The 27856-nt window shown below is 41.5% G+C and overlaps 2 protein-coding genes across 2 annotated transcripts in view; both read right to left on the bottom strand.

The window, feature by feature from the left end:
- The window catches only part of MRPS6 (mitochondrial ribosomal protein S6), a 65262-nt gene extending 39696 nt beyond the window's left edge, over positions 1-25566 (bottom strand). The window contains exon 1 of the mRNA XM_046003057.1: positions 25442-25566. Within this exon, the coding sequence (XP_045859013.1) occupies positions 25442-25486 (45 nt within the window). The 5' untranslated portion in view covers positions 25487-25566. The remainder of the gene's footprint in view (positions 1-25441) is intronic.
- SLC5A3 (solute carrier family 5 member 3) lies at positions 152-25573 on the bottom strand. Its single transcript, XM_046003056.1, has 2 exons — positions 25442-25573; positions 152-4646 (listed from the first exon to the last, which is right to left on the bottom strand). The coding sequence occupies exon 2, from the start codon at positions 4306-4308 to the stop codon at positions 2152-2154; it is 2157 nt and encodes a 718-aa protein (XP_045859012.1). The 5' UTR covers positions 4309-4646; positions 25442-25573; the 3' UTR covers positions 152-2151.
- Between the last annotated feature and the right edge of the window lie 2283 nt (positions 25574-27856).

Here is a 27856-nt window from a genome sequence, read left to right as displayed (position 1 = left end):
AAAAAACAGTTCCTCTGAAAAGGGGACACACCATGAGCCCAGCTTTGGATACATGGTTTTTCTTTTCTTCCCAACAGACTTTTTGTAACCTTGGACACGTCAGAGCCACAGCCTCCTCCATACAAGAAAAGGATGGTCCCTATTTATTTGGCCCCCAGCTTATAAACTGTAAGAATGAAATTGAGAGAAAAAAACTCTACAAGGCACTCTAAGCTCTCAGAAATCATGCTATTCATACATGAATTATTTTTTCATCTACAGACTCAGTCCGTCAGAAAGCCTCCTGGACATGGGAAGACATTATGCTACCTGATAAATTTCTAAAATCAACTTCGGACTAATCAAGTCCATCAGAATGAAACTCGTTTATAGAATACAAAAAATTTAAAGTCATTAGGACTGAGTTTTGATTCAAAATCTACAAAAGTATCTAAAAAAGTAATACTTTTCTCTAAAGAATACAAGCTTAATAAAATCATGCAATTTAAAAAGTATCAGATTACAGGAAAGTCAAAGAAAGTAGATACACAATTGATTTCCTTCATATGTCATGGAGGAAAAAGGACCATGTTGAGCGCACAGACACAGAACTTTGTAATCTGTAGAGCTTTTCTCTAACATCTTTTGTATCCTGTCCTCAAAGCAGGGGAATCAGCCTGTGAAAAAGATTCCCGTCCAAGAAGGTTGCAAGGGAGTGTCATGCCATGTGAAGACAGAGGGTCCTATAAGTACACAGGTCATAGCATATCCTCCACAAGACATACTACTAAATCCAGAAGTTCTTATTCATGACACCTCTTTACCATGCTGTCCACGCTACAGAAAGACCACACTGACAATGTACCAATGGCAAAGAATGCACTCAGTTTTGTTACTGATGCCGAGTTTGCACTGGAACCTCCTCATGCTCTAAGTCAAGGTAACTTTTTAAAAATGTTGAGGCGGTGTACAGATGGCAAGTCTTTAAAAAAAAAAAAAAAAAGTAAATCAGGGGAAAAAAAAGTTATCAAGGATACAATATGATCTCAGAATTATATTTTCCCTCCAAAAGCTCAGCTTCACTATATCATGATCTAATCAAGCAGGGCAACCCAGCACAAACACAGTGACAGTTTTCTTCAAATTTCTGGACATATCTTCCAACTGAATCCACTTGGAAAAGTGTGTGACTAAGAAAAAATGTTACCAAATGACAAGAAGAACAAAGCTAGAGAATTAGTGGAGTATGAATAGTCAGTCGCCTGTCGAGCATAAATTGCTCAAACACTGCTTGAGGACTGCTAATTCCCAAACTATATAAACAACTTTAACTTGGTCCATAAATTTGGGGATCATCAGCAATGTTTACTTCATTTTCTCCCCTAATCATCTGACAATACAATCATGACATAACTTTTTATCAAGACAGAGTTGGTGGTCATTTGAGTATGGTTCACTTAAACTTCAGTGGAAGTAGAAAACAAAAAACAAAAAACAAAACAAAACAGGAACCAGAACAAACTTTTTACCAACATTCCACATGCTGGTGGTACAAGAACAGCTACAGGCAAACATTCTTCCTCCTTTCTTCTGGCAATCAGAATCCACAGGCTCCTAGCTAGCAAAATGAACCTGGCAAACAAACTAACCTGTCCTGATACAAGGACCCCCCCACAAGCACATCAGTTAGGTTTTCGGTACACAACCGATTACACAATGTCCACGAATTAGTTTTAAACGGTAGTAGGGATTACAGAGACAGAGGAAAAACTCTGAAATGAGCAAGTCTTCTACTTCAGGATAAGAAGGCCTACCAAGATGTGGCAGTGCAGAAAGTATACCTTATTCATAATAACCTTAGCATCTATTCTGCTCTACGTGTTCTAGGAGAATAATTGGTCTCTCCTTACTTTGGTATGGAAAATTTTAAACCACATTTGCACAATTCAGTCTGTCAAACAAGTTTCACTTCATTTAGGTTGAAAATTTACTTTCATCCATCTCTGGGAAAATAAAGTCTTGCAAATAGATGATTTTCTGCTAAGTAAAATTTGGCTAAAACCTATAGCGTAAACAATGCCTGAGAGATGCAACAGTTACATAAGTTTTGTTTTTGTTTTTTCAAAGACCAGTATTTTCTTAAGTTAGTGTCTCATCATATCCTTAAAAAGTTCATAAGGAGAAATAAACAAACATGAAAATTCCAAGTGAACACACAGCAAAAAGTCCGATATTTAGTATTAGTTTAACTTGTGGAGGCTCTTCCAACATTTGTAAACAAACAGCCTCCTCCTCCATCAGGTCTCTGAGACTCCTCTTGCTGAGGCTCTTACTTTTAAAGCCACAGAACCAATCTATGAACTTCCAGTACCGGCCTCCATCCTCTGTTTCCTTCTTTCTCTCTTTCTCACCCATAAGAGCTGCTTGCCCATTGGAATAAGCATCTACTGGTGTTTCTGCCTCTGAATGTCCTAACGAAGCCACTGGATTGCCCTCTTCTCTGCAGGTCACCAAGAGATTAACATCTTCCGGCTGAAGGCCCTTGATGCTATCTTCGGATTTCCCATTGGGAATGATGTGGTTGATGGCCTCACTGTTCTCACTGCACCTCAGAATGCTCTTCTCTTGCATTTTGTACGGTTCATCTTTTGGGGAGCAGCTTTCCTTCACCACCAAGCTCTTCTTAGACCAAAAGGTGGTGGTACGAATCTGTTCCTTTGTGGGAGGTGGTGTGAGGAGGCTAACAATGACAGTAATGAGTCCTGTGACCCAAAACAGTGCTGTGGCCACATACATGTAATGGATGTCTTTGATGAAGCCTGGCCTGTTATCAGGTTGGTCACATTCTGGGGCACGGTATGCAAAGGCCAGTGTCAAACGGACTGCTCCAAGAACAAAGCCAGCCATTCCACCATAGAAAGCCCCTTGCTCATTGCACCGCTTCCAGAAAATCGCCAGAAGGAACAGGGCCGCAACTGGGGGTGTCAGGTAGTCCGCTACCTCCTGAATGTAAAGGTACATCTGGCCTCCTTGCATCTCCACGATGATGGGCACCCACGCAATGCTGATCACCACCATAAAAGCCACAAATATCCTCCCCACAATCATTAGTTCCCGGGAGCTTGCACTCCTGCGCATGAGTTTGTACACATCGAGGGTGAATATGGTGCTGGCACTGTTAAAGATGGAGTCCAAGTCGCTCATCAGAGCCGCAATCATCACTGCCATCATTAAGCCACGGAGTCCCACGGGAACCAGCTTCATCACCAGGCGCGGGTAAGCAATGTTAGAGCACCCAGCTCTACTTCCACACACGTGCATGCAGTGCTCTGGGTTGATGCAAGCTATATCATCAGCAAACAGTATTCTGGATATCATTCCTGGGACAACTATGATAAACATGGGCAGAAGCTTCAAGAAGCCAGCCATCAGAGTAGAGCCTTTGGCATGAGCAATGTTTTTAGCTGCTAAGACTCTCTGCACGATGACTTGGTCGGCACACCAGTACCATACTGAAGCTGGGGTCTGCCCAAGAACGAATCCAGGCCAAGGAACATCTTCGTCTGTCGGATTCCGTAACATTTTCAGTGCATCTTTCTTAGGGTGGACATTACAAGAGTTTGTGTTGGAAAGGTTGTATGTCAACAAGATGGAAGTAACATTGGGTGAGGCCAACATGTACCTTCTCTTAACTTCCTCAAACCCGCCAATCTCCATCATGCTAATAATCATAAGCGTGAGTGCCCCAACGATCATAAGCAGAGCCTGTAGCGTGTCTGTGTAGATCACTGCAACAAGGCCTCCGGTGACAGTCAGCAAAGCAGTCATGCCAATGAGCAGGATGACAGACACATAGAGGTTCCAACCCAAAGACTCCTGGATAAAGAGGGCACCCGAATACAGATCCACTGAGAGCTTGGTGAAGATATAGAGAATCAGAGACAAGGCTGCAAAATAGACCTGAATCCTATGGCCACCAAATCGCTTGGACAAGTATTCAGGCATGGTGTATACCCCTGACCGGATGTAAATCGGGATGAAAACCCATCCCAGAAGTTGCAAAAGCAGTAAGGCATTGAACTCCCATGCGCCCACTGCAAATCCACTTGCAGCTCCAGATCCTGCCAGCCCAATGAAGTGCTCACTCCCAATATTGCTCACAAACAGAGAGGCACCAATCGCTACCCAGGTCATAGAGCGCCCCGCCAGGAAGTATCCACTCACGGTGCTTCTATTAGATTTCCACATGGCAAAAAAACCAATGCACATGACCAGGATAAAATACAGGGCCACTATGGCAATGTCTGCTGTCTCCAGTACAGCCCTCATTTTGGTAACTTTGTGAATAAAAGTGTCCAATAACAGAGGTGTCCAACTTTTTATTTACTCATTAGTAACCCCAGCCAAGTCTGTAAACCATACGTGAACTGGACTACACAGAGCAACACAGCAGGTCAAAGTCTTTGTCCTTTGGTTTGCTGTCTTGATGGTGGTGGTTGTGATAAACTCTGAAGGAGACAGTTTAAATTTTCCTCCGCTTCTTAATTGGGATTGAGAACTTAGCTCGTACTCTTAATCCACTCTCCACAAGACCATCAGCATTTACTCAGGTGCTGGAGGAGAAATTCTGAGTTGCAGCTAAGTTAGTGAAGCCTACTGTACCAACCCTGCAAGGCAGCAAAGACAAAAGACAAAGATTGAATTAGAGGAGGGTCTCACCAAGTGATGAGGAAACTTTCAGTCTAGCAAAAACGGCGCAATAAGACATTCTTTATAAAAAGAAAAAAAAACTTTAATATACTTCAGTTCCACAGGAAAGAGCAATCTAAACTAGCACATCGAGTACTTAAAGTCATGAGAATACTTATCATTTTGAACTAAGAACAAAAATGCATTGACCTCATAACTAAGTGACCTAACTTCTCTAGCAACTAAGAACTGTCTACCATGACATTGCCCTTTCTTGCTGCAGTCGGCGGCTCAGATTGGAACAGACGCCAAGATCTTAAAGCACCTTAAGGGAAAAAGGTGGGGAAAAAAACACTAATTATTCAAAAGGGTACCATAATGAATATTCAAATGCTATGAATCTGAATAATGCACTTTATAGCCGGTTACGGTCCTGGATGGAATCGGCTCAGTTCAGTGTTATCACCTACCCCCCCAACACAAAATCAAGTATCACTTAGTCTATGCAAATTTATTAATATAAAATTTTCCTAAATTCCGACTACAAATATGTATGTGGTAGTTATCATACAGTAACAGAAATTATGAGATGACTCCTGCCCTAAAGGAAAACAAAACGTGCCACAGACAAAAAAAAAAAAAAAAAAAAATCAAAAAAAAATTAGGAACACACAATTTATAAAATCCTAAAATTTTTTATTTCTTCTAGCTAGAGGAAGATCTCAGAAGATTTTTGAAAAATGTTCAAAAAGGTAATTTCCTTCCCTTCCTTTTCATCAGGTAATAATTCCAAGAGAATCTCTGAGAGGATAAAGGCACAATGACACTAAGTTTGATTTTGTTGAGTAGTTTTTCCTTTCAGTCATGCTTTCTTATTAAAGGGTATAGAAAGCAAGGACAATAAGGAGGAGGAGAACAAACTTTCTGAAAGACCGAAAAATAATGTATTATATCTTCCAAACCTCAATGAAACAAACATTTATCAGCCATTAGATAACAAGTTATCTTTAATTAAGTCAGTCAGGCATTTTTCAGTCCTGGTTTAAGGAAAAAAAATCCCTCTGCAAAACAGACATTTAAATCCATCTAAAATCAAGTTTGTGAATCTGATGATTTTTCTCCTGAAAAAGAGACAAATTCTAAATCTACCAAGTTAATTATAATTGTTGCAGACAGATCAATATGAAGAACATTTGTTATTCCTCCTAATGACTGCCACACATCGACGCTGAATGTGAGTTTTACTTGTGATAAAGCTACCTCAAAGTGAAATGTTTTTCTATACCTGACAAAGTAGACGCTTTTCAATGAATCTACATATTTTCCTTTAAAAATCAGTACCAAGCTTAAGACCTATAAATGAGACTAAAGCCACTGCTTTCCAAAACTGCTCAAAATAGACCACGGTATTAAAAAAAACTTAAACTGTACACACCTCTCAGTGACCAGGAAAGGAGGTGGAAACAATGGCTAAAGATAAACGTTCTACTGAATTAGGTTATTAGGTCTAATTCATAATGCTGCCTAGATGGAAATGTCTTAAACCCATCTTGATGCCTTTTTTAAGCATATAGCACTATAATAATTATACTAAGAAAACAGATTACTACCCTTCCTCCTGAGAGCCTGTGTCAATAATGACTGACATGAATAAAACTCCTACACATAAAAGCATCAAATATACTAACAGTTGGGATTTGTATCACTTCAGACTTGCCAAATCTTGAAAGCTGGTAATATTTCTGCAACCACTTTCCTCAAGCCAAAAACTTTCTAAAGAAACACGTGGACATAATCTAGAAGGATCATCTCAATTTTTAATAAAATGTAATCAGATGACTAATAAACATTAACTACTTAAACATGCCTTTAATGGTTCAGTATAAGCGGCAGGTCCTTGGATACAAAGAAAACAGCGGATGGCAGTCGTGAAATCCTGCCTTGGACAAAGTGCCCTGCCATTCATAGTCGAAGCCACTTGTTCCAACTCACACAGAAAAGCAGCTCACCGACCCTGTCTGTGTCTCCCTCAAGAAGGGACAGCGAAACCCTCTGTGTGTCTGCTGGGAGGGCAGGAGGGGAAGGGGCCCATTGCAGCAGCCCCCACCGGTGGCTTGTGTGTTCAGAGAACCAAGTGCTTAGAAACAGAACAAGCATCTTCTTCCTCAACCACTGGTAAGCACTGCTAACATCAGTAACATTGTTCTTGTCAAATACAATCTATGCAAGTCGAATCTCTGAGCCATATTCTGTTCCCTCACAAACCAAGTCCAGACTGGTCTAACCCCTAACTTCTCTAGAACAGCAGGTAAGATGGAGAGAAAAAGACACTGTGCCCTCACTCCCTGAGCTAGCAGGCGTGGCCAAACACAAGCTCAAGGCTGACTTTTCTCAATTCTGTCTGCCTATGCTTCCTCTGACCATTCAGAAGCCATCGCTGGCAGTCCCCATCTTACTGGATACCATACCAGTCTGTGGACAGGTTTAAGATTTTCCAATTTAAACAAAAAACATCCAGAGACCAGCACCTGCTAAAGACTGGAAAAAGAAAAACAAAACCACAAATAGGTCAATTTAGAGAAAGAGATACTATAGTACAATGCAGCTAAATTTCACATTCTAGTCATAAACAGATTGTCACAGCCTTGAACGTTACTCTGTTAGGAAATAAAGTATGCATTCCTTAAAAATGGTTCCAAATAAAATACACAATGTGAGTTCTGCATATTTTTTCTTTCCTTTAAATAAGTATTTCTAGAACAAAAATACAATGAACACTAGCCAGAATTCCTTTATTTTCAGGAAAAACATACATGGAAAAAATTTTTCTATCAGCTAAAATGAAACTTTTTAATTTATGTTTTTACATTACTAGGACTAATCTGCTACACAAGTCAGGTAAATCCTGTTAAGGGAGAAATATGAGACAAGTAATAAAATAGGTACAGGAATGATAAAATATATGGGTTGGTTCCTTGGTAATACATTTTTAAGAAAACAAGTATTTCCATAATAAGAGTATTATCTGTGGAATATATAAAGTGGTCCCCTAGTGGTGATGGGCAGTATAATAAATTTTTGCCAAATCAAAAAACATAAGGGCATTCACGGTGAAACAGAGCAGAAGCCCCCCCCCCCCCCCCCCCCCCGCCAAGGAGAGGGTTTTCTTCTCAGAGAGTGTTCTCTTGACAGTTTTGCACAAAATTAGAATACAATTTTGGTACTGTTTCATGTACCTGGATGAATTAAATTACAACTGAAGAATTAATCTGAATAGAAAAGTATACCTAAGAATTTGCTGTGTTTGAACTAGAAAGAGGGAAATAGGTAACACCAAATTAAATCAGCTATTAACCCCCCTTTAGGTAATATAATCAAAATACAATTAGTTATAATAACCAAATCCAACATCTCTTTTCTATTATCTAGGGTGACCATATAATTTATCTTCCAAACTAGGAAATTATTCTGGGACAATCTGTAAAATCCAGGACATATATGGTCACTCCAGAAAGTCACCATCATAAAAACCCAACCTAGAACAAGAAAAACAATTCCTAAAGCCATCAGTCCTCCAAGTCACAACAAATTCAGTGAGACAAGGAGATTAACAAAGGGCAGAAAAGTGGCATGAAAAATAACCAATCTTTTTGGGTTTTTGAGTCACTTTAAAAACCACATACTCCATGGACAATCTGAACAGTAGGCTTGCCAGGTCTTGCTTCTATTCTGATCCAGTGAAAAATGCTCACTGTACCAGCTAGTAATAATTTAAGAATCATGAAACATGCAGACACCTGCGAAAACGTACATATATGGGTGGCATGATCAAGAAAGCAGACAAGCTTTGAAGGCCTAGAACCCAAGCTGTTACTTCCTAAATGCAGGATCTAAGCAAGTAACAATCTATGAGCCTCAACTGTCTCATCCGGCTACTACTGGCTTAGTAAGGAACAAACGACATACAGAAAACACCTAAGATTGTCCAGTGCAATGAGCAGGCACTCAGCAAAGGCTGCTTTACCTTCTGCAACTTGTACGGACTGAAAGTTTTAACACCAGCTCCTTTAAAATTAATTTGTCAACTATATGCCAGACGTATTAGGTTCCTTACCAAAGTTATTTATAGATAAAATATTAAACATTCAGTTCCCTCACAAATACTTTGAAGAGGCTCTCAACCACCTCAGAACAATTAGCTCCTACTGACGTCACTTCCAGTAAAATTAAAAAAAAAAAAACACCCTAAATTCATACAAAATTCTACTTAAGGACTTTTCATACACATTTTTACTTTTGTCATCTTGATTCAAGGTTCAGTAAAGCAAATTCCACTAGCAGAGTAGATTAACGGTGCATGGTACAGAGGACCCACGTATATATACGTATAAGACCTTCCTCAACCCATTGTTACTCTAAAAACATAAAAACTGATATTGGTAGCAGTTTATCAGTGACACTTAAAAGTGAAATGAGTGTTTCTAATACAATTCATATGAATTTCAGTCAGTTTTAAATTATAAGTGGAGCTAAAGTAACACTGTATACAACAGTCCCTGAAACATGTAAGGAGTTTGCCCTTAATCCTTTTTAGCTAAACATTTCTATTATACCTACAACCTCAGCTATTCAAATTTCTGAAAGTATGTAAGTGATGCATGAAACCCTGGTTGAACTCAGATGGCATTTAAACCATATTCTGGGAGTTTCTAGCCCCCGTGTATTTTCACAAGGGTGGGAAGCAAGGCAGAGTGGGCACGGATTTGAGCCTCCCTCCAGCAACCCTCTACCAACCAGACCAGCTCTACTTTTAGCAAAGTATTGGGGAGAGAAAGGGTTTAGGAGGATGGTTTTCCATGTAAGTAAACCATGTCTTCAGATACAATTTTATTTATTCACCTAGGAAAAATCACAAACTACCAGATTTATCATTTCACCCACATACACACATCCCCTGAGATAATTCATTTTAACCCGCTTCTGTAGTTACAAAGTTCTGTGGTTGGTTTGTTTTTTAAGTCTCAGAGAATGAAAACCTTTTGGGTATCAGGACAACTTTCAAACATAAGGCTTGTGCCTTCATTCTCTGATGAGTTAATTAGTTCTTTCACCAGAGAATGAACAATTAAATCTAGTGCCTTCTACACCTGACTTTGTTACCATGGACCATATGAATCCACCCAAGCCAGTCTTCCTTCACTTGCTAACTCCTCCATCCTTAAGACACTAAGTTACAAGAATCAGCAATGTATGACCTTCAGATCAAAGAGTTCTTACAGCAAAATCTATGGACCATGGTTTTTATTGTTTGTGACCACTTACCATTGCTTGGGTGTGTGAATAACTTGGCTCATATCCCTTCAACCTGTCTCACTCTCAGTCTTCCCCATCTCAAGGAAAGGCAACTCTGTCCTTACTATTGCTAAATTCCTAGCATATCAGTAACATCGGTCATCCTTGACTGCTTGCTCATGGTTTGTTTCTCTTAAGCCACACATAATCAATCCATTAATCTGCTGGATCTACCTCAAAAAATATACCTAGAATCGGACCACTTGTCATTTCAACCGCTAGAACTCTGGTCCCAATCACCATCCCATCTCATCTAGTTAACCGACTGCCCTCACCTCTTAACCTGTCTGCAAGCTTTGGCTCTTGGCCCACTGCAGGGCACTTACCAACCCAGGACATTTGCTGTTCCTAATGCAAGGTACACTCAGCACTCCCAGATTTTCACAAAACTTGCTCTCCTCTCATGTACAGTTTTGCTCAAAAGTAACTCCCTTAACCATCTCAGTCCTTCATCCTGCTTTATTTTTTTTTTAATTTATTTTAAAAAGTAATCTCTACACCCAACGTGGGGCTTGAACTCACAACCCCAAGATCAAGAGTTGGATGCTCTATCAACTGAGTCAGCCAGGAGCCCCACTCTGCTTTATTTTTTCCTCATAGCACTCAATACCTTCTAACCTACTACAGGACTTATTTATGTTTATTCTTCCCTCATTACCAGAATATAACCTCCATAAAGGTAGAGATTCTTGTCTGCGCTGTTCAGTGATATGATGTGTCTCAAACAGGGTGGCACACAGTGTAGGCAAATGTTTGTTAAATAAAATGTTAATGATAAAGTACCCAACTGAGAGTGTTAAGCTTTCAATATCCTACACAATCTTCAAGAGCGGGTTTTTCTTTTCTTTTTTTTTTTTAAGCAATAAATGATCCAGAGTAAAAGGCCAAAGGGGAGTACAGCATTTCCTCCCCTACCAAAGTGATCAGCTATCTAAAACAGTTTGGAGGGGGTGTGTGTAGATTGACAAGGCAAAGCAAACTCCGCAAGAAGCCCTTTGTTCAGATAAAAATCTCAATGGGCCATGACATAGTGAAAATTTGTTATTTGGAGCCACTATCTCATCCAACCCGCCCACCGTTAGTGGTCTACTGACTTCACTGCACTAACTCCCTGTCAGAGCATGCCCTAGATATTACCCCTGCAATTATCCACACCCCTCCCAGTGGGCCAGGATAGCCAAGCACTTCTTGTACTATAATTGTTTCCATATAAAAAATGGCAGGTCAGGGTGGACAAGCAGTCCATCCTATACAAGCCCAGCCCTCTTGCTGGTCTCAGCTTATGAAGACTCTCTTCTTCCTCCTCCTCCCCATTACACTTGAAGTATTAAATGTTTCCACAAAACTGAGCAAGTTACTTTAAGAACTACCATTTACCCACACTAGTGCAGGGCACCATTTCCACACTGCATGAACTAGCTCACCCAATTTCCGCAAAAACTCCAAGAGGTAGGCCTGATAATTATTCCCAATTTATTGATCAGAAAACTGAGGACATATTAGATAATCATCAAGTCCAGAAACATCCTCTGTGAAGATAAAGAATGTATTCTTTTAAAAATACTCCCCAGGGAGATATACATTAAGAAGTAGGAATGTACACAAGTCCAAAAAAACTCATTGATAAAGCAATAATAACACGATTAGAAAAATCACTCCTAGCAGTCCCTAACAGATTAAGAAAGTTTAACCTTATCCCTAATTATGAGAAAGCAATTACACAAATCCTAGGCAATGATTACAATGGATGCGAGAATCCTTCGCTGAAAGACTGATGGGGAACTTTAAAATGGATGGATGAGGCTGTGGGTATCTGCACCCACCAAGAATGAATCTTCTCTAAAAGACAGACGTGCAGCCTGATAGGACGCTACATCCAGAATACCTATGTGCTCTGGCTAAAGAAGATCTGAGAACTACTCAAATTTCTACCTGTTCGGTGACAGAAAATACCTGGGTTAGACGAACACACAAAACACCAGGAAATGATCAACCAAATTTGGAAAGGAAGAAAGGGTGGCGAATCAGTTATGGTAGAGACTCAAGGAGCCATCAAGTAAATGGAACCTGTGGACCTTGTCTAGTTTCGTATTCAAGCAAACCAACTGGGGAGAAACTTCTAAGACAATTCAGGGATTTGAACACGGAGCTGTTAAGGAATTCATGCGGTGTCACAGAGGCACCGTGGCTGGGTTTTGTTTTTCCTTTAAAGCCCTTATCTTTTGGTTACATACTAAATATTCACAGGTAAAATTTTTTTATCTGTACACTTTGCTTTAAAGACCTCCAGGAATAACTGATTCAGAATCATCAACAGATGCTAAAGACAGCTGAAGACTGAAAAGAATACTCAGCCTCGACTTTGTCACTCTATAAATCACTGATTACAAAAGGGAAAAAGACACTTTATAATGGAGAAATCTGGTAGATCTCACCTGAACCAAACAACTACTTAACATCAATAGTGAGACAAACTGATGTGCCTCCTGATACAATACACGGACATCCCTATTTAAAAATTATGACAAGTGTTTAACCTATCTCTAATCACGAGAAAATCAAGCAGACAAATCCAAATTGAGGGATTCTGCAGACTACTGTGCCTGGACTCTTCAAAGTGCTACTATCGTTAATGACAAAGACCAGGGAATTGTTCTTGATCAAGGAGACTGAACAACTAAATGCATGATCCTTGACTGAATTCTGGATTACAAAGCTAAAGATTTATGGGGTAAATATTAATGGAGTAACAGGATAAATTTGAACATGTATGTACTGAACATTTTATAACAGCGCTGTATCAATATCAGAACCGGGTAATGGTTATGTTGTAGTTAGGAAGAAAACCACCCTTATTCCTAAAAAAGGCATGTCAAGATGTCTGCATCTCTCAAAACAGTGCAGATTACAAAAAAAAAAAAAAAAAAAAAAAGCAAATACAGCAAATTCTAACAATAGGTGATCTAGGTGAAAAGCATGCAGGTGTTAACTGAACTGGTCTTGTAACTTTTCTAAAGAAAATACAAAATACTCCAGGAAGAACACCAAGGGCAGGGGTGGGAGTGTGGATGAAGCAAGCTTGGAAAATGTCGATTGGTTGTTGAAGCTGGGTGACAGGCACAATACATAGATTCATTAAACTATTTCCTTTTACGTGTGCCCAAGTCTGCTCCAAATTCTCAGTTCTAGAAAATGGGGAAAACAGGTATCTCAAGGCAACAACTAGATTACTAAATAAAAAAGCCCTCTGGGAAAAAAAAAAATGAAGCATTCAACAATTGTTATGCATTGTCAATTCTTTCAGGAAAGGCTCAAAGATGACCTACAAAACAAAAGCCAGCTGAACTGCATTCAAGCTAACCTAACTCCAAGGTCTCTGCGCTTGTCTTCTGCTCTTCTGCCCCAAGTTCATGGCAATGGCCTCACTTAAGTCTCTGCCTCACCTAAGCACTCTAACAAAAATGAAATTTGCTACATTTGTCTCTCTTGCGCCTTCTCCAGCATTTGCTAGTTTGTCTCCCTTACTAGAATGGAAGCTCCGGGAAAGCTGGAACTTTGTCTTAGAGTTTACCACTACATTCCCCCCAACCATGGTAATGCTGGTGGTACTTGGAGGCACTCAAAATAGATGCAAAATACTTCTCTCAATCTAAAGGGCCTTTAACTCTACTACACCATCGTGCTGGACACTCTTTTTACGGATACAGTGATGAAAAGTAGAGCTTCTAGGTGGAGACTGTCCTTGGAATACTGGCCCAGCCATTTACTGAGTTGTGTGACCCTGGACACCTTTCTGCTTCAGCTTTTTCACTTGTAAAATGGAGATCACACTACCTAAACCTTAAGGTGGCTGAGTATTCAAGGGGAAAATACATACACACACACCCTGCTTCAACGACCCACTAAGCGTTAGAGTATAACTTCCAACCATGTCAATTTTGTGGTTCACCTTCATGTTTTCTATACTCCTCCTACTTGGTTCCAGTCTTAAGTTCCTGGAGAAATCATTCCTAGAAAAACAGATGCCAAAAAGTTTCTTGTCTTTCCATGTGACTGGGGCCAGAAATTGTAAACATAAGACTTTTCGTAGATCAGATTCGAATTCTCCCAAGAGGCCAAGTCATAAATAGAAGATCCTGAAAGTGGGATGTTTCCTCAGATATATTTGGTTGGAAAATTTTTAAACTTTCTGATTTTCCTCAATGTTTAGGGAATAGAAGATTTTTAAGAAGTAAAAAATAAGACCAAACAGGATAACTTCACCAATATTTGGAAAGACTGGGAGAAATATGGCCTGAATTAAACATAAAAAATAAACAAAAAACTGAGGTATGATGTTACAGATTATGAATGCAGCTAGATTCTCATCTCTCATTTCAACAAAAAGACAAATAGACTGGCCTAAAAATACAGAGAAACAAGATCACAACTGCTTTCCATGAACGTAAGATAGGAAAATCCTGACATTACAGGTTCCAATTATTTCATCCAAATCAGATAAAATATTTAACACAGAAAATTTTGTTAGGACTCTTTCTCCACCTCAACTTTCTTCTGAATTTGTGACAGCTCCTGGCCCTCAGTCCACACCTGATAATGGCTTTCCTGCAACCAACAGTGCTACTATGGACTCAAGATCCTCACTGGTGGAAACTTGGTACCTCAGGTTTTCAAAATAGTATGCTTCACACAACTGCTTTCTCATTTAACTGCTAACAAAACAGAAGGCAAACAGTACGCCAACAAAAGAATGAAAACCAAAACAACATACTCCTGGGTCATATATTTACTTAACAGATTCAACCTAATTTTTTTAAAGGACACTTAAATACATCTTTTCTATATGTAACATATGTGTGGCAAAGACCCTACCCTCAAATTTAGCTTTTCATTCAGCAACAGAAGCTCACCTTGTGTTTGAATTTAACCCAGAACTGAATATTTTATACTCCTAATTTATCCATCTAACCAAAGCGAAGACTGCACATGGGTTTACACACAAGTACCTTCCCAGTACCTGAAGTCCAAGTGCAGCCAAGGTCTTGAACACACTTTCCCATACTGGACTACATCCACAGCAATCGGATCATGATAACTACACTCGGGTTTCTTCACTTGAGAAAATTCAAGCATTTTAACAGTAAGGGTAGCTGTCCACAAGAATGTTATAAAAAGTAAAATCTAAACAAAGACAATACCAGCATTTCTTGATTCTGGGGCAGAAGCAAGCAAATACCAGTTTACAAGCACGGAGGGCTCCGGGTTAAGGTTTAAGGTGTTGTTAAGTCCAAACTTTCACTTGCAATTCCATTTTTAAGCTCTCACCCACACCAGCCACTCCTGAAGTGTTCCCAAAACCGGTAGGGATTCCTTTAACTAGGATGCAGCAATCAGAGTAAAGATGCTGGGGTGGGGGGGGGGGGGAGCACAATCAATTATAACCTGGACCTGAAAGGCAGGAAAGAACTGAACCTGAGTTTGTTTTTCTCACTGTGATTGCTGTTACATATATCAAGTGAGAATGGGGACATGAGAAAGACAAAAAAGGAATCCTCACTGGTGGAAACTTGGTTTCCACTCTATGGAAACACTAAGCCTAGTCAAAAATAAAAATATTCTATCACCCCCTTGTTCAACACTCTGACTCGAGGAGCACCTACTTCTTTTTCATGGCAACACTATGTTCTCCAAGGATCATGGGTCATATAATTTAATGTGAACTTCAAAAAATTTCATGTTCTAGACAAGCAGTCTGCTCAGAACAGTATTTCAAACCCCTAAGAGGTTAGTACATTAGGTATAAACCAAATTGCACTAATGCATGCTTAAAATAAGCACTCACTCAAAAAAAAAAAAAAAAAAGGTGGACTAGGAATACCAATTTGTGACAGGTTATATTAAGTCATACTTCAGTTCTTCCACTACTCTGAGTCTGTACATACATACACGTTAGCCAATATGGACATACATTATCCAATAGCCTGTAACTAGAAACCAGTATTACTTTTAAGAATGGACCATGTTTGCCATTTACTAATTAACTATCAGTCCTATTGTAAACCAATGACCAATTAGTAACAAAGTGGGTTTTATCAGCATGTGAGCAGCAGTTTCTGAAACCTAAATGCTAAAGGGGTCCAAAAGCAGTCACGGACATCTTTAAAAAATGTCTAAAGCTAATTATCTAAATCAGAAATTATAAGGTGAAAGCATAACTGACCAACAGATATATTTCATTTGGTCCATGATGTTTAAGCATTTTTTAGTTAGCTGCCAACATCTTAAAATCAATTTCCTGAAAAACCTGAATTTCGGGCTACAAACAGCGGGAGAGTGAAGGACAAGCTGGTGAACCAGGCTCACAGTCCCAGGGAGCACCAGCACAGGCGTGCTCCCCGCCCGCGAGCTCTTCTGTCTCGCCCCTGGCCCACCCACCCCCTCACAGTCATGAATTAAAACACTCCAAACTGTGACAAGGTATAATCAGAACTGAGGACAACCCTTCATACTTACCCAGTTTTTAAAACACAGTAGTTAAAAGAATTCAACACACATCCTGGCTATTTCTCAAGCAACTTTGTTAAATCACTTTTATTAACTCATGAATACATTTACAATTCACATTGCCATCTCCCAAACAGAATGAAAAGGACTTAAGTTACCAGCATTACTATCCTCTTGGTCACATTCTTGTTTCTTCCTTTATACACTCAAACACACACATCTCAAGTCTGCTCCAAGAGGTGCCCAACACCTTATACCATCCCCGAGCCCATTATGCAACTTCAGGTGAAATAAAGTAAGCAGGTACCAAGTCACAAATTAAGCCTGAAATAAAGTTGGATTTAGAAGAATGACAATTAAGGCAACATCAAAAAATTAAAAAAAAAGTATATTCTCTTGTAGAAGGTCTTATCTTGGACTTGTTAGATCATAAGTATTTCTGGCTTACAAAACAATTACTAAAAAAAATTAAGTGTATTAATGAAATATATACACTCCAGAAACGTGCCATAAAACAGTTTTAATTCCTTCATAAAAATAAAATGTAATAGGAATGGAACAAGTTCTTAAAATCACCAATTAAAATAAAATATGTAGTTTTATAATACACTGCTGTATCAAATGAAAAGCAGACTACTAACTGAAAATACTATGTAGTGGCAGAAATCGACAGGCTACCAACTATCTGCTACAACTGTTTTCCCTACTGAAGAGAGGTTCTCCTTACAGCTTTAGCAATTTGTCCATTAGCAATCAAACATTTGCTAAATAAAATACTAACTACTAAACACTAACTACATACTAAACACTAACTACACTTGCCTCAAATCACCTTACTAATTAACAGCCTATCTTAAGTAATTCTTCTCTTTAGATTTTCCCTATTCTTTACTTTTCCCAATTTCTCACCTAAAACATACATTAAGTCTTACTGAAGTACTAGTTATAATCAAGTTGGATGGGAGAGAGAAACACAAAGACCAGCCGCAAACAGTTCAGCTCTTGATGAGGAGTCCCAGTGCACAGCGCCTGGCAAAGGCCAGCAACTGTTACTAAATAATAGCCATCAGTCTAACAAAGAGGTTGTTCTAAGCTGGTGGAGCCCACAGGAACCCTCATACACACACTATACATCTTCTAGATGCAAAAGTTTGCCTTGCTTCATTAGTACACAAGCTATTATGTAGTATGACTCATGTTCACAGCGTCAAATACTTACTGAGCAACTACTATACTCCAGGCTTGACTAACCCTCAGATTCTGATTAAACAACTTACATATCAAAAAATTTACCTTTTGTAGTCTCTTCATCATTAAGGTGGTAATAATGGAAAACTAGGCAATTAAAGTTCCATAACTTGCCTGATATCACAAAGCTACTTTAGTGACATACTGAACACCTATTACATCCAAGGTCATGTTACCACTTTATCTTCAGACTCTCCATCTTAGAGATCACTCCCATTTTACAGCGAGGAAATGAAGATCCAAAACAGTTAAGATCCCTAGGAGGCAGGTGCCAGGAACCAAAACCAGTCGATCTGTCTCTAGCTTTCTAGTTTCCCAGTGCCAGTTCTTTTGTTTATTCCGACATAACATAACCAGTATCTTCATTGAGGATCTTACGTTCTTCTATTCATTTAGAAAACAAAAATCAGAGCACTTACTAAAGCAGAAGCTTTCATAACCAAAACAATCATACCCAAAAATAACAGGCAAAAAAAATGGATTAAAGCTAAAGTAGGAAATCAAAATATCATACATACGTACCTTAAACATTTTATTTAAGTTTAACACATAAATGTACATTCATTTGCCAATCTTAACATGGGGTGAAAGCACTTGGAGAATGGGATCGATGATGAGGAGCTCCTTGCTGATTGAAGTTCCTTCTGCTTGATCTAAACCACACCTATAAATGCATCATCTACAAATTTTCCATTTTCAGTTTCATTAAAGTGGAAAGCTTTAAGAAATCCTTGTAAAGCAGTCTACATACAGAATCCTTTGGGACTAGGGCTCTTCTTCCTCCCAAACTTTTGGATATTACAGCCATGTCTAATTCTACAAGCATTATTTTAGTAACTCACCTTTATCAAGTCTTTCCAAAGAATCCAACTTGGTTTTCAGGGGAAAAAAAGGTCTTTGCACTCATTTCATCAGTTTACATGATATTTAAATTATTATTTACATATTACCTGCCATGAAATAGTGTTGGAAACCAGCACAACTGCTGGTAAACATACACCTTGCCCAGTGCAAGCCAAGTGCACAGACTTGAAAACAACTTACTAACACAAGAGGTCAGCATGCTATCACCCACAACGTTTCAGAGATGAGAGCAGGAATCCTCCTAAGGCAGCTAAGTGAACATGGACATGTGCAATGCAGAGCAGAGGACAGAAATGAAACAGGCTGAACCCTCAAGAATTTGTAATCTAGCAAAGGAGATCAACTATAATAAGAAAGTGATCCATGTGCTAAGACACAGGAAAACACCATGCAAATACAAAGGAAAGGCTACAGTCTATACTCCTAACAGTGTAGGTCCTCAATATTTTTTTTTTTAATGTACTAAATGAAATAAAATGGACTTGAGGCAAGTAATCACATGGACCATAGGTAATTTCGAGAGGAAGGGCATTCTAAGAAAAGCAGTATGACACAGGCACCGAAGAAAATGGTATTTATGGGGATTTGCAAACAGGTTGTTTACTCGATATACAGAAAGGAGAATGAAAGAAACAGATGAAGTTTAAAAAAAAGAGGGGGTCCCATCAGAGGTGGCCTTACATGCCAGATTTCAGTCTGAATGTCTTTGTGAAAACCAGGGGTGCTGGAATTTGGCAGCAGTGTTGACACACTGAACTATTACAGAAGGGTATTAAAGTAATCAGAAAGCCACCACTACACAATGCTTTGTATTATTTCCTTGCTAAAAATGAATCTCAAATGAAATCTCAATTTAACTGTCTTAAAGTGTCTCCACAAGAGCTATTTTTGCACTCCAAGAAGCGCATTCACTACAGGCATTAGCCATCCTCCCCTCGGCTCTGCGTTAAAGAGACCGACTAAGAAACTGCAAGAGTCAAACTAGAAATATTAGTGGTTCAACTAGAGCAGAGAAGACTACTGGATTGGGATTGGGATTACAGGAATATAAAGAGTTGAATTTGATCAGCCACAGGTGACAGAAGACAGAGAAGTCATGAACAGTAAGACAAGTTTTAGGGCAGGCAACTCAATTTTGAACCATACTGAGTTTGCAGTGCCAAGGGAACATCCAGGAGGTTATGACCAGCACACAAGAGAGTACAAAATGCCAGCGTTCTTAGCTTGTTACGAAAAAAAAAAAAGAAAGAGAAGGCAAATCATCCACATGAAGGTGAAAGGTATAGTAATACAAGGAAGGAAAGGAAGGAATCAAAGCAGAAATGTCAGAAAATAGCACCATAAGAAGCTTAGAGAAATACTGAACCTATGAAATTATTTGTATATTCTTAATCAAAGGTCAGCAAATTCTTCTCTAAAGGACAAGAGGACAAATATAAACAAATGAACAGGGTTATGTTCCAATACACCTACATTTATGGACTCTGCAACTTGAATCTCCTAAGAGTTTTCATGTCATAAATTATCGTTTTGAATTTTTTTCTCCTACTACTTAAAACTGAAAAATCCTTTCTTAGCTCACAAGCCGTAAAATACAGGTGGCAGGTTTAAACTGGCCTGTGAGCCACCATTTGCCAACTCCTGCTCTGACAGAACAACGAAGAGAAGAGAACTGGCTTAACTGTCCTTTTCCAAACTCCCGAGGGCAGTTTTTCCTTTAAACATATTAATAACTTACCAGACGTTCATTAAATTTGAATGATTTCCTTAAATTTGACTAATTCCTTAAATGTGATTCTGCTGAGAGATAACTACGTGTGTTGACAATAATCCCTGTTGGTTAAGAATACTGCCTTCCACTAAAAAGAGGTCATCTTTATCTTGAACAGAAAAATTAACACCTGTACTACAATACAGCAAGGCACTAGACGAAAATTATTACCTTAGAGTTTGTCCCTCCCTGCTTTCAAGCTGTTTTTTTTTCAAGTGATTTTGTAATCTAAAGGTAAGATTCAACAGCAGTCTGCACATAAATTGCTAGATTTTAAAAAACCTATAAACATCAGTAATGAATGTATGAGAGTCATGAATAACAATTAAGGGGGGAAAAATCAGTGCAGAATGTCAACTTCTGACAAGCAGTCTTAATAAATACAAACCACGTCTGGTGAGGAAGGACTCCTTACCCCCAAGCCACTCCTTGTACCTTAGCGGTAGCTCAGGGGCAGGAACAGGACTCCTTCTTCAATCACTTGCTGCGGCAATGAGCTGTAACCCAAGAAAACTGTAATACCAAATGAGAGTATAACATTGCCCACAAGGCTCAAGTCTTTCATTACTGGATAACTATTTTAAGTTGTCTGGTTTCAAGCAGACAAAACACAAAGGGTGATTATTATTAAGCTGTTCAAAGAGGGCCCATTAGAAGAAAAAGACTAACTTAGCCACCTGACAGCTAGGACAAAGACATTTCCTTTTGGACTTTGGTCTGCTACCATCTGAGAGCAGAAATGTCACTATTTCCTCGTTACCAAATGTTGCCACCAAGCAAAGCTACAGTGACCTGTGTTTGGCTAGTCCCATACTTGAGTTTATCTACGTCTCCAAAAGTTATCTAAAACTGTAAACATTTTGCAGGTATTTTCTTTCACAAGATCCTACCTTGGATACAACTCTGGAGCAAATACAAATCTTCTCCAGTCTTTCTAATCAGAAAGGCTTGACTGAAGAAAAACAGAAGACTCTTACCACAGAGTCAGAAAACCTACTGCTTTCCATGTATCAAGAACTGGAATATCACTACACTTGTATTTCTCAATTTACAAAATCCAGGTTATAAAGTAAACTCAGATTACAACATAAAACGCTTCACCTACAAAGAACTACTTCGATGAGTGATTTTAAAATTTAAAATATAATCTGCTTCTCAATGAAATTTAAAATAAGGAGTATTAAACATAAAGTAACTGGTGAACTCTGTTTTAAAGAAAAAGAACTCAAGATCTCCAAAGTACCTATCTGCTTTTTTTATTCCTCTTAGGAAAATACATACAAGAAGATACATAATGCTATTTTACCAAACACATAAGGATTCATTTAGCAATTAAACTAGTTATTACTGAAACCATTAATCTTTAATTCCTCACGTAAAAATTCCTGAGTAGCAACTGTGAAAACTTCAGGAAAAATATGTGTCCAGGGCTTTCAGAACTCTAAATATGCCAACTCTGGGTAAACATACTGAGACATGATAATTAAAATGCTCCTAAACTTAAAAAGTTCCTAAACTAAGTAACCACAGAATGTAAATGTTCTGCACAGATCCTTTTTTTTTTTTTTAAACCTCAAAATTCCTCTTCCTGAACCCATCCTGAGAGTAAAAATTTTATACAGTTCACACAGCTTTTCCTGGGCTTCTCTACACAGTACGGGGCTTTATCATTCGTGTATCGGCAGTTCTGTCTTCTACCTAACTGAAATTAAATACCAGTCTTTAAAGTCTAATTTCAAGGTGAAATGAAGGGACATCAGCCACTTCCTCAGCCTCTCCAGAGACGGGTCCTCAGAAAGCAGCATCAGACCTTGCCCACCAATGCATAACCTCTTTTCTTCACTTGAACGTTCCCACTGCAAGAGGACAAGGCAGAGGTGAACAGAGAACTCCTCACAGGCAGTTCATTTCTTTTTTAGCTGTTAGAAAACTCCTCTGATGTTATCTTGATATAAGTAATAGGACTCAAATCTTTTTATTCTAGAGACCTTTCTACAAATGTGGCCTAAGACTGGTCTAAGCAACAACCTTTTCAAATGGCTTTAATCATCACCTCTGAAGGCCTCATTTCGCAACACCCATTACTTTACCACATCCAATTGCAGAATTTAGCCACACTTTTACCTACTTTTCATACTACAAGTTAGGGAGAAAGAAGAATGAGACAACTTTTTTCATAGTTAAAATTAGGGAGAAACAAAACAGACAACATTCCAGCTAAAGGGCACCTGCAAATAAATTTCTTCTTGGGAGGATTGGTAACTATATTCAGAAATGCATAAAGCTGGACGTGTGACAAAAGCAGACTCATTTAACTCCCAGTTGCAAACTGAGAAAAAGAGCACTGGAAATTCTAAGTGACTGATCAACACAAAATTGTACGGTTCAAGGAGGACTCATTCTGCATATTATACCCTGAAACCTTTCAAGGGGAATCCCCACACCTGACTGTGCTACAACGCAAGGGGTCTCCCATACAAGACATGCTGAGAGCCTCAATAGAGTTTCTGCATTTTCAATTTAAAAATTCTTGTATGCTCATTTTTAAGGAGCCCAGCTAGGGGTGGAAGGAAATAAAATAGGGGAGAAGGGAGTAACGCACTCCAAAGAGACCAGGAATGCTCTTCAGGCTTCTAGAGCACTACAAAAAAGAAACAGAAAGGAAGACACCTCAGGGAATCTAAACAAAAAATGCTGGGGAAACTACATCAATCTCAACTTCCATGCCTGCTCTAAGAGCCCATTTCCTCAATCCCAAGACACATCAGTGAGTGGATGGGGGTTAAACCATCCCGTGAAAGGGGATGTACACTTCAGGATCTAAAAATATGAAAAACATGCCACTCTCAACTGAGGCGTCACTACATGCCTCCAGCAGACGAAACAAACTGCCACAGACTAGAACTGGGGTTCTCCGGGCCTGCCAAAGGTGTAGGAGCTCACAAGTGGCATTTTGCATCACATAAACCTAATGTGAACATTTTCATTCACCCCCCCACCCCCCCGCCAAGTACTGATCTTATTTTAGAATCCCAGTTTCCTAAGTTGAAATCAAAATTGTTCAAAACCAGGAAATGTCTGTTACACAGTTACAACCTACTCCAAAACTAGTTTTATGAACAGAAAAAAAGAGAGAGGTTTTGTTGTTGTTTAATCTGACTTTATTCGGGTCACTTCAGACACAACTTCACCGATGTTACACTGTCCTATCCTCACCCACGGAGGCCTCCTCCTCCAAGGAGTTGTTCACCTTGATTATCCGCTAATGGGCTGCCCCCACCACCACCACCTCAGAGACTTCAGGGAAAGTATTCAATTATCATTTTCACCAAACTGCACTGTGTGTCTTACCTGAACTAAAGAAATGCACCACATACAGGAGCACACAAAAAAACAGGATACAAAGAAATACAAGTACATGGTAAAGCAAATGCATTTAAACTAATCTGCTTGGAACCCCGTTAACTAACAGATGTACCTGACAGCTATGCGAAAACCAAAGCGTGTGGAGTTTTCACTTTCCAGGCTTATGGAATAAACAAATATTATGCCTGGACTCTGACTAATGCTACCCGTTTGGTCCCTAAAACAAGGTAAGATAAACTGCAATAACCACATTTTCCAGGCTTTACGGTATATTGCCTAAAAAGCACAGGTTAAAGGGAGGGGCTTAACCAATTTCTACATAATTAAAAATGTTTTAATTTTAAAAATTTTTAAAAATATGCGTCTGGTTTTTCCTTGTTCCTATTCTCCTCAAGCAGTAACATCTCAGCGTGGAGGGAGAAGAGCCAGGAAAGGGGAACATTCCAGAGGCTAAACAATACAACCTTATCTTCTCCCAAATTCTGGGAGAACAAACCTGGGGACACAATGGCACGTCTGACCAATCTCTCTCGACCTCGTCAAGAGGCACTAGTGTCCTCTCCCGCTTTGGGGTATGTGGTGACTAACCATCTCCTAATGCTCCGTGACCCCCAGCTTTTCTATAGAAGTTGTACCCTGATGCCAGGCCTAAATTTAAGTTCAACCAAACTTCACTGAATAGCTACTCCTCCAAATGGACCCAAAGCATGATTCTAGCGCTGTCGAAAGTTCCGCTTGCAAAGTTCAGACACAGTAGAGTTTTCATTAATTATCGGATCTGGGCGAAGGGTGGGGGAGGTGGAGGGGGGCACACACCACACTCTACGTTACCGAATTCACGGGAAGGATGGGGATTTCGGCGAAGGCTTGTGGAGTACCTGACCCAGCACAGAGGACGAAGAGCTGCCTCCGGGCCGCGGGGCCCTGTCCTCGGCCACACCATCACTTGCAACGAAGGGGCCGCAGGCTCGCTTAGCATCCCTCCAAACCTGAAATCCCCCACCTCAAGATCAATCAAAAGCAGGGGGGAGAAAAGTTTCTTCCGGAAGGCGCAAAAAAGGCCACAACTCGGATGAATGAAACTGGGCTAAGGGCACCCGGAGCAGGATTTTCGCTGAAGTCAGAAAAAGAGAAGTCAAAGATTTTTTTAACGTGAGATCGGTCGGAAGCGCCCGTGGTCTAGAAAACTGCACAAACCACGCTGTGGAGAACGTTTTATTGAGCGCGGACGGCTCCGGGGCGGCCGGCGGGCGCTAGTGTGGAGGCGGAGCGGGCGGCGGCGACGGCGGCGGCGGGGCCGGCGACGAGGCAGCTTGGCGACGGCGGGCGCGGGGCCGGGCGCTCGCGCGTGTCCTCCCGCGGACCTTCCAGGGTCTCCCGCGCCCGCCCCGCCCCCCGCCCGCCCCGCCGGCCGGCCGCGTGCGAGGCACACCCTCCCGCGGCCGCGCTCCCGCGCGGGCACACCCCCGCCTCCCGCGCGCACGCGGCCTCGCCGCGCCGGCCGGCCCACGCGCGCCCCCTCAGCGCGGACGCCCGCCGCCCGCCCGCCCGCGGCCCGGACCTCCCCCCGACCCCGGCCGCGCGGGGAGGGCGGGGAGCGACGGCCTAGCGGCTGGGGGTGAGGGGCGCCCGCGCGGGAAGGCGGGCTCTGGGGGGAAGGTCACTTACCCGCTGCATGGCTTTCAGGATCAAAGCCAGCTCGTAGCGGGGCATGCCCGGTCGCACCGCGCGCGGCTCCAGAGCGAGCCGACTCCCGGGACGCAGGAGGGGCGGGGACCGCGGGGACCGGAGGGACCGCTGAGCCAGAAAGCTCCCGGGCGGCGAAAGCACGCTCCGGCCGAGCGAGCCCGGGCTTTAAGGCTCTGGCAGCTGCGCAGACGGCCCGCCACGCCCCCCTCAGCGCGCCCCGCCTCCTGCGCGCCCCGCCCAGCTCCCTCCTTAAGGCGGCCGCGCCGCGCCCCCTCGACAGTCCTTCTCCCTCAGGCGTGCCACCCCCGCCGGGACCCCTGGCCCCACAGCCGCTGCGCGGGGGCGGCGCCGGGGGTTCGGCCAGGAGGGGCCAGCGCGGGCCGCACTCCGCCTCCGACCCTGCCGCCGCCGTTCCAGCTACCTACGGTTCTCGAACCAGCTGGAACTTTCCATGCCTCCGTCTCATCCTGGGCGGCGGGCGAGCGTGCGCCTTCGTGTGCGCGTGCGCTAAACAGTGCGGTCCTGTCCGTGCGCGCGCCCCTCGTCCGCGACTAGTCGGCGCGGGGGACCTTCTAAGGCGGCCACGCTCTTCCGGGTGGGGTCTCCGCCGGACCTGGGCTTTCCCCGCCCATGGTTGCGCAGGGGAGTTCCAGAACGTTCCGGCTAAGGACTGCGCTTCCGCGTGCAGGGGATGCCCGGGGCAGCCTGTCCCTTCGCGCCCCCTGCCCACAGCCGTCCTCGCGTGGCTGCAGGCACCGGATTCCCGGGGCCCCCTTCCCTGGAGAGGTGGGCGCAAGGCGCAGGCTGTGGCCCCATCCCTCGCCGGCTGCCTGACCTTGGCAGGCTCCTGCAGAAGGGGGATGTGAAGGGCACCTACTTCCCAGGGCCGCGATGCCTTTGAGTGAGCTGATGCACGTAAACCGCTGAGAACGATGCCTGCACATAGGCTTGACACAAGCATCTGTTGTTGTATGAGCCCGGCCTGCCCCACGTGTAGTTGCCAAGGGCAGGCTAATACTTTGGCTCAAACGGATATTCTTTAAATGTTTGCTCAGATTTCATTTAGAGGACCAGCTGAGAACTTGGAAAGCCGTTTAGTAACCGTCTGGGAGCATGAGCGTGCCCTGGAGAGAGGAGAGGCTTGTGGTACATTCATTCCCTTTACCGCCCCCCCCCCCCCCCCACAGGCATACGGCTCACCTTTCCCTCCAGCCAATGACTACTTTTCCCGGCAGGCAGGCGTAGTACCAAATGCATTTTCTCCAGCTCCACTCCTTAGAGACTGAGCCCCCTGCAATTGTCGCCCCTGCATAGTATGCTTGTCCCGTTAAAAGGGCCTGTAGGTGAAATGTTTGTCTTTAAAGTGCTTTAATGCTAATGGATAAAACTTAGCGCTTACTGTGTATCTGGCCCAACGCTAAGGCTCTTATATGGCGCTCCTAAAATTCGTACTCTGTGAGGCACGTACTATTATGAACCCCCAATTTAGGGATTCACGCAAAGGTTATGTAACTAGACCCAGGTCAAACAGTAATAGAGATAAAATTTGGATCCAGACTATAGGAAGGCTGAGCCCATACTTAGTCCAGCTTCTGGTTCTCTCCCACCACGTAGATTGAAGTGCCAATAGTATTATTCGGTTGATGTACCATGTAGCCCATATAAACTGAGAATAGAGTCCCTGTGCCACCTTATCCGGAGAGCTTGGTATTTCTCAGATCTTACCTCCCATCCCCCATCAAAGATAAAGATGATTTTTGAACATGTCTATTCTGTGATACTTGGGTTTTAACATTTTCTATTCTTGGACTTCTGAGTTGTTTTCCAGGATGATTCCCTGCTTCAACAGTCCCTCTTGTTATCAACAACATGTCCCAGTTTGGGAATGAGAAAACATGGACCCCCCAAAGTAATATGCCAAGCCAAAGACCAGGGCAATACCACCAGCTGACTCTAACTTTTAGCATTTCCTCTTGCAAGCGCGATAATTTTTCCCTAATGGCCAGGGATGAGTGAAGGGCCTAGCTTGTTGACAATTAGTATGAGGACAATTAGTATGAGGCACTCTGCCTCAACACAGTATGCCCAGCTCACCCAATCTGGTGGCTGCCCAGGGGCTCACTCCATTTCTTCTGAAAGGGAAAGGGCAGCTACCCTGACTTTACCCCCTTCAACTTTTTTTTTTTTTTTTTAAGCACAGGATGCTCATGGGTTCATTAAAAAATGACAAAATCACAAGGAATCCTGATGCAAATGTAGTGTCCTTCTATTATAACTACAAATTTAAATGCACCAGAAAGATATTTTGAATTTTATACTATGTATATAAGTAGGCTCTTAGAATTATAAATATTACTGTAATATTTAATGTACTAAAATTATTCTGGTACTTAG

This window comes from Meles meles, chromosome 4, assembly GCF_922984935.1.
Source record: "Meles meles chromosome 4, mMelMel3.1 paternal haplotype, whole genome shotgun sequence".
NCBI classification, from domain to species: domain Eukaryota; kingdom Metazoa; phylum Chordata; class Mammalia; order Carnivora; family Mustelidae; genus Meles; species Meles meles.
Note: the sequence above shows the minus strand (reverse complement) of the source record. Positions and strands in the feature narration are given on the sequence as shown.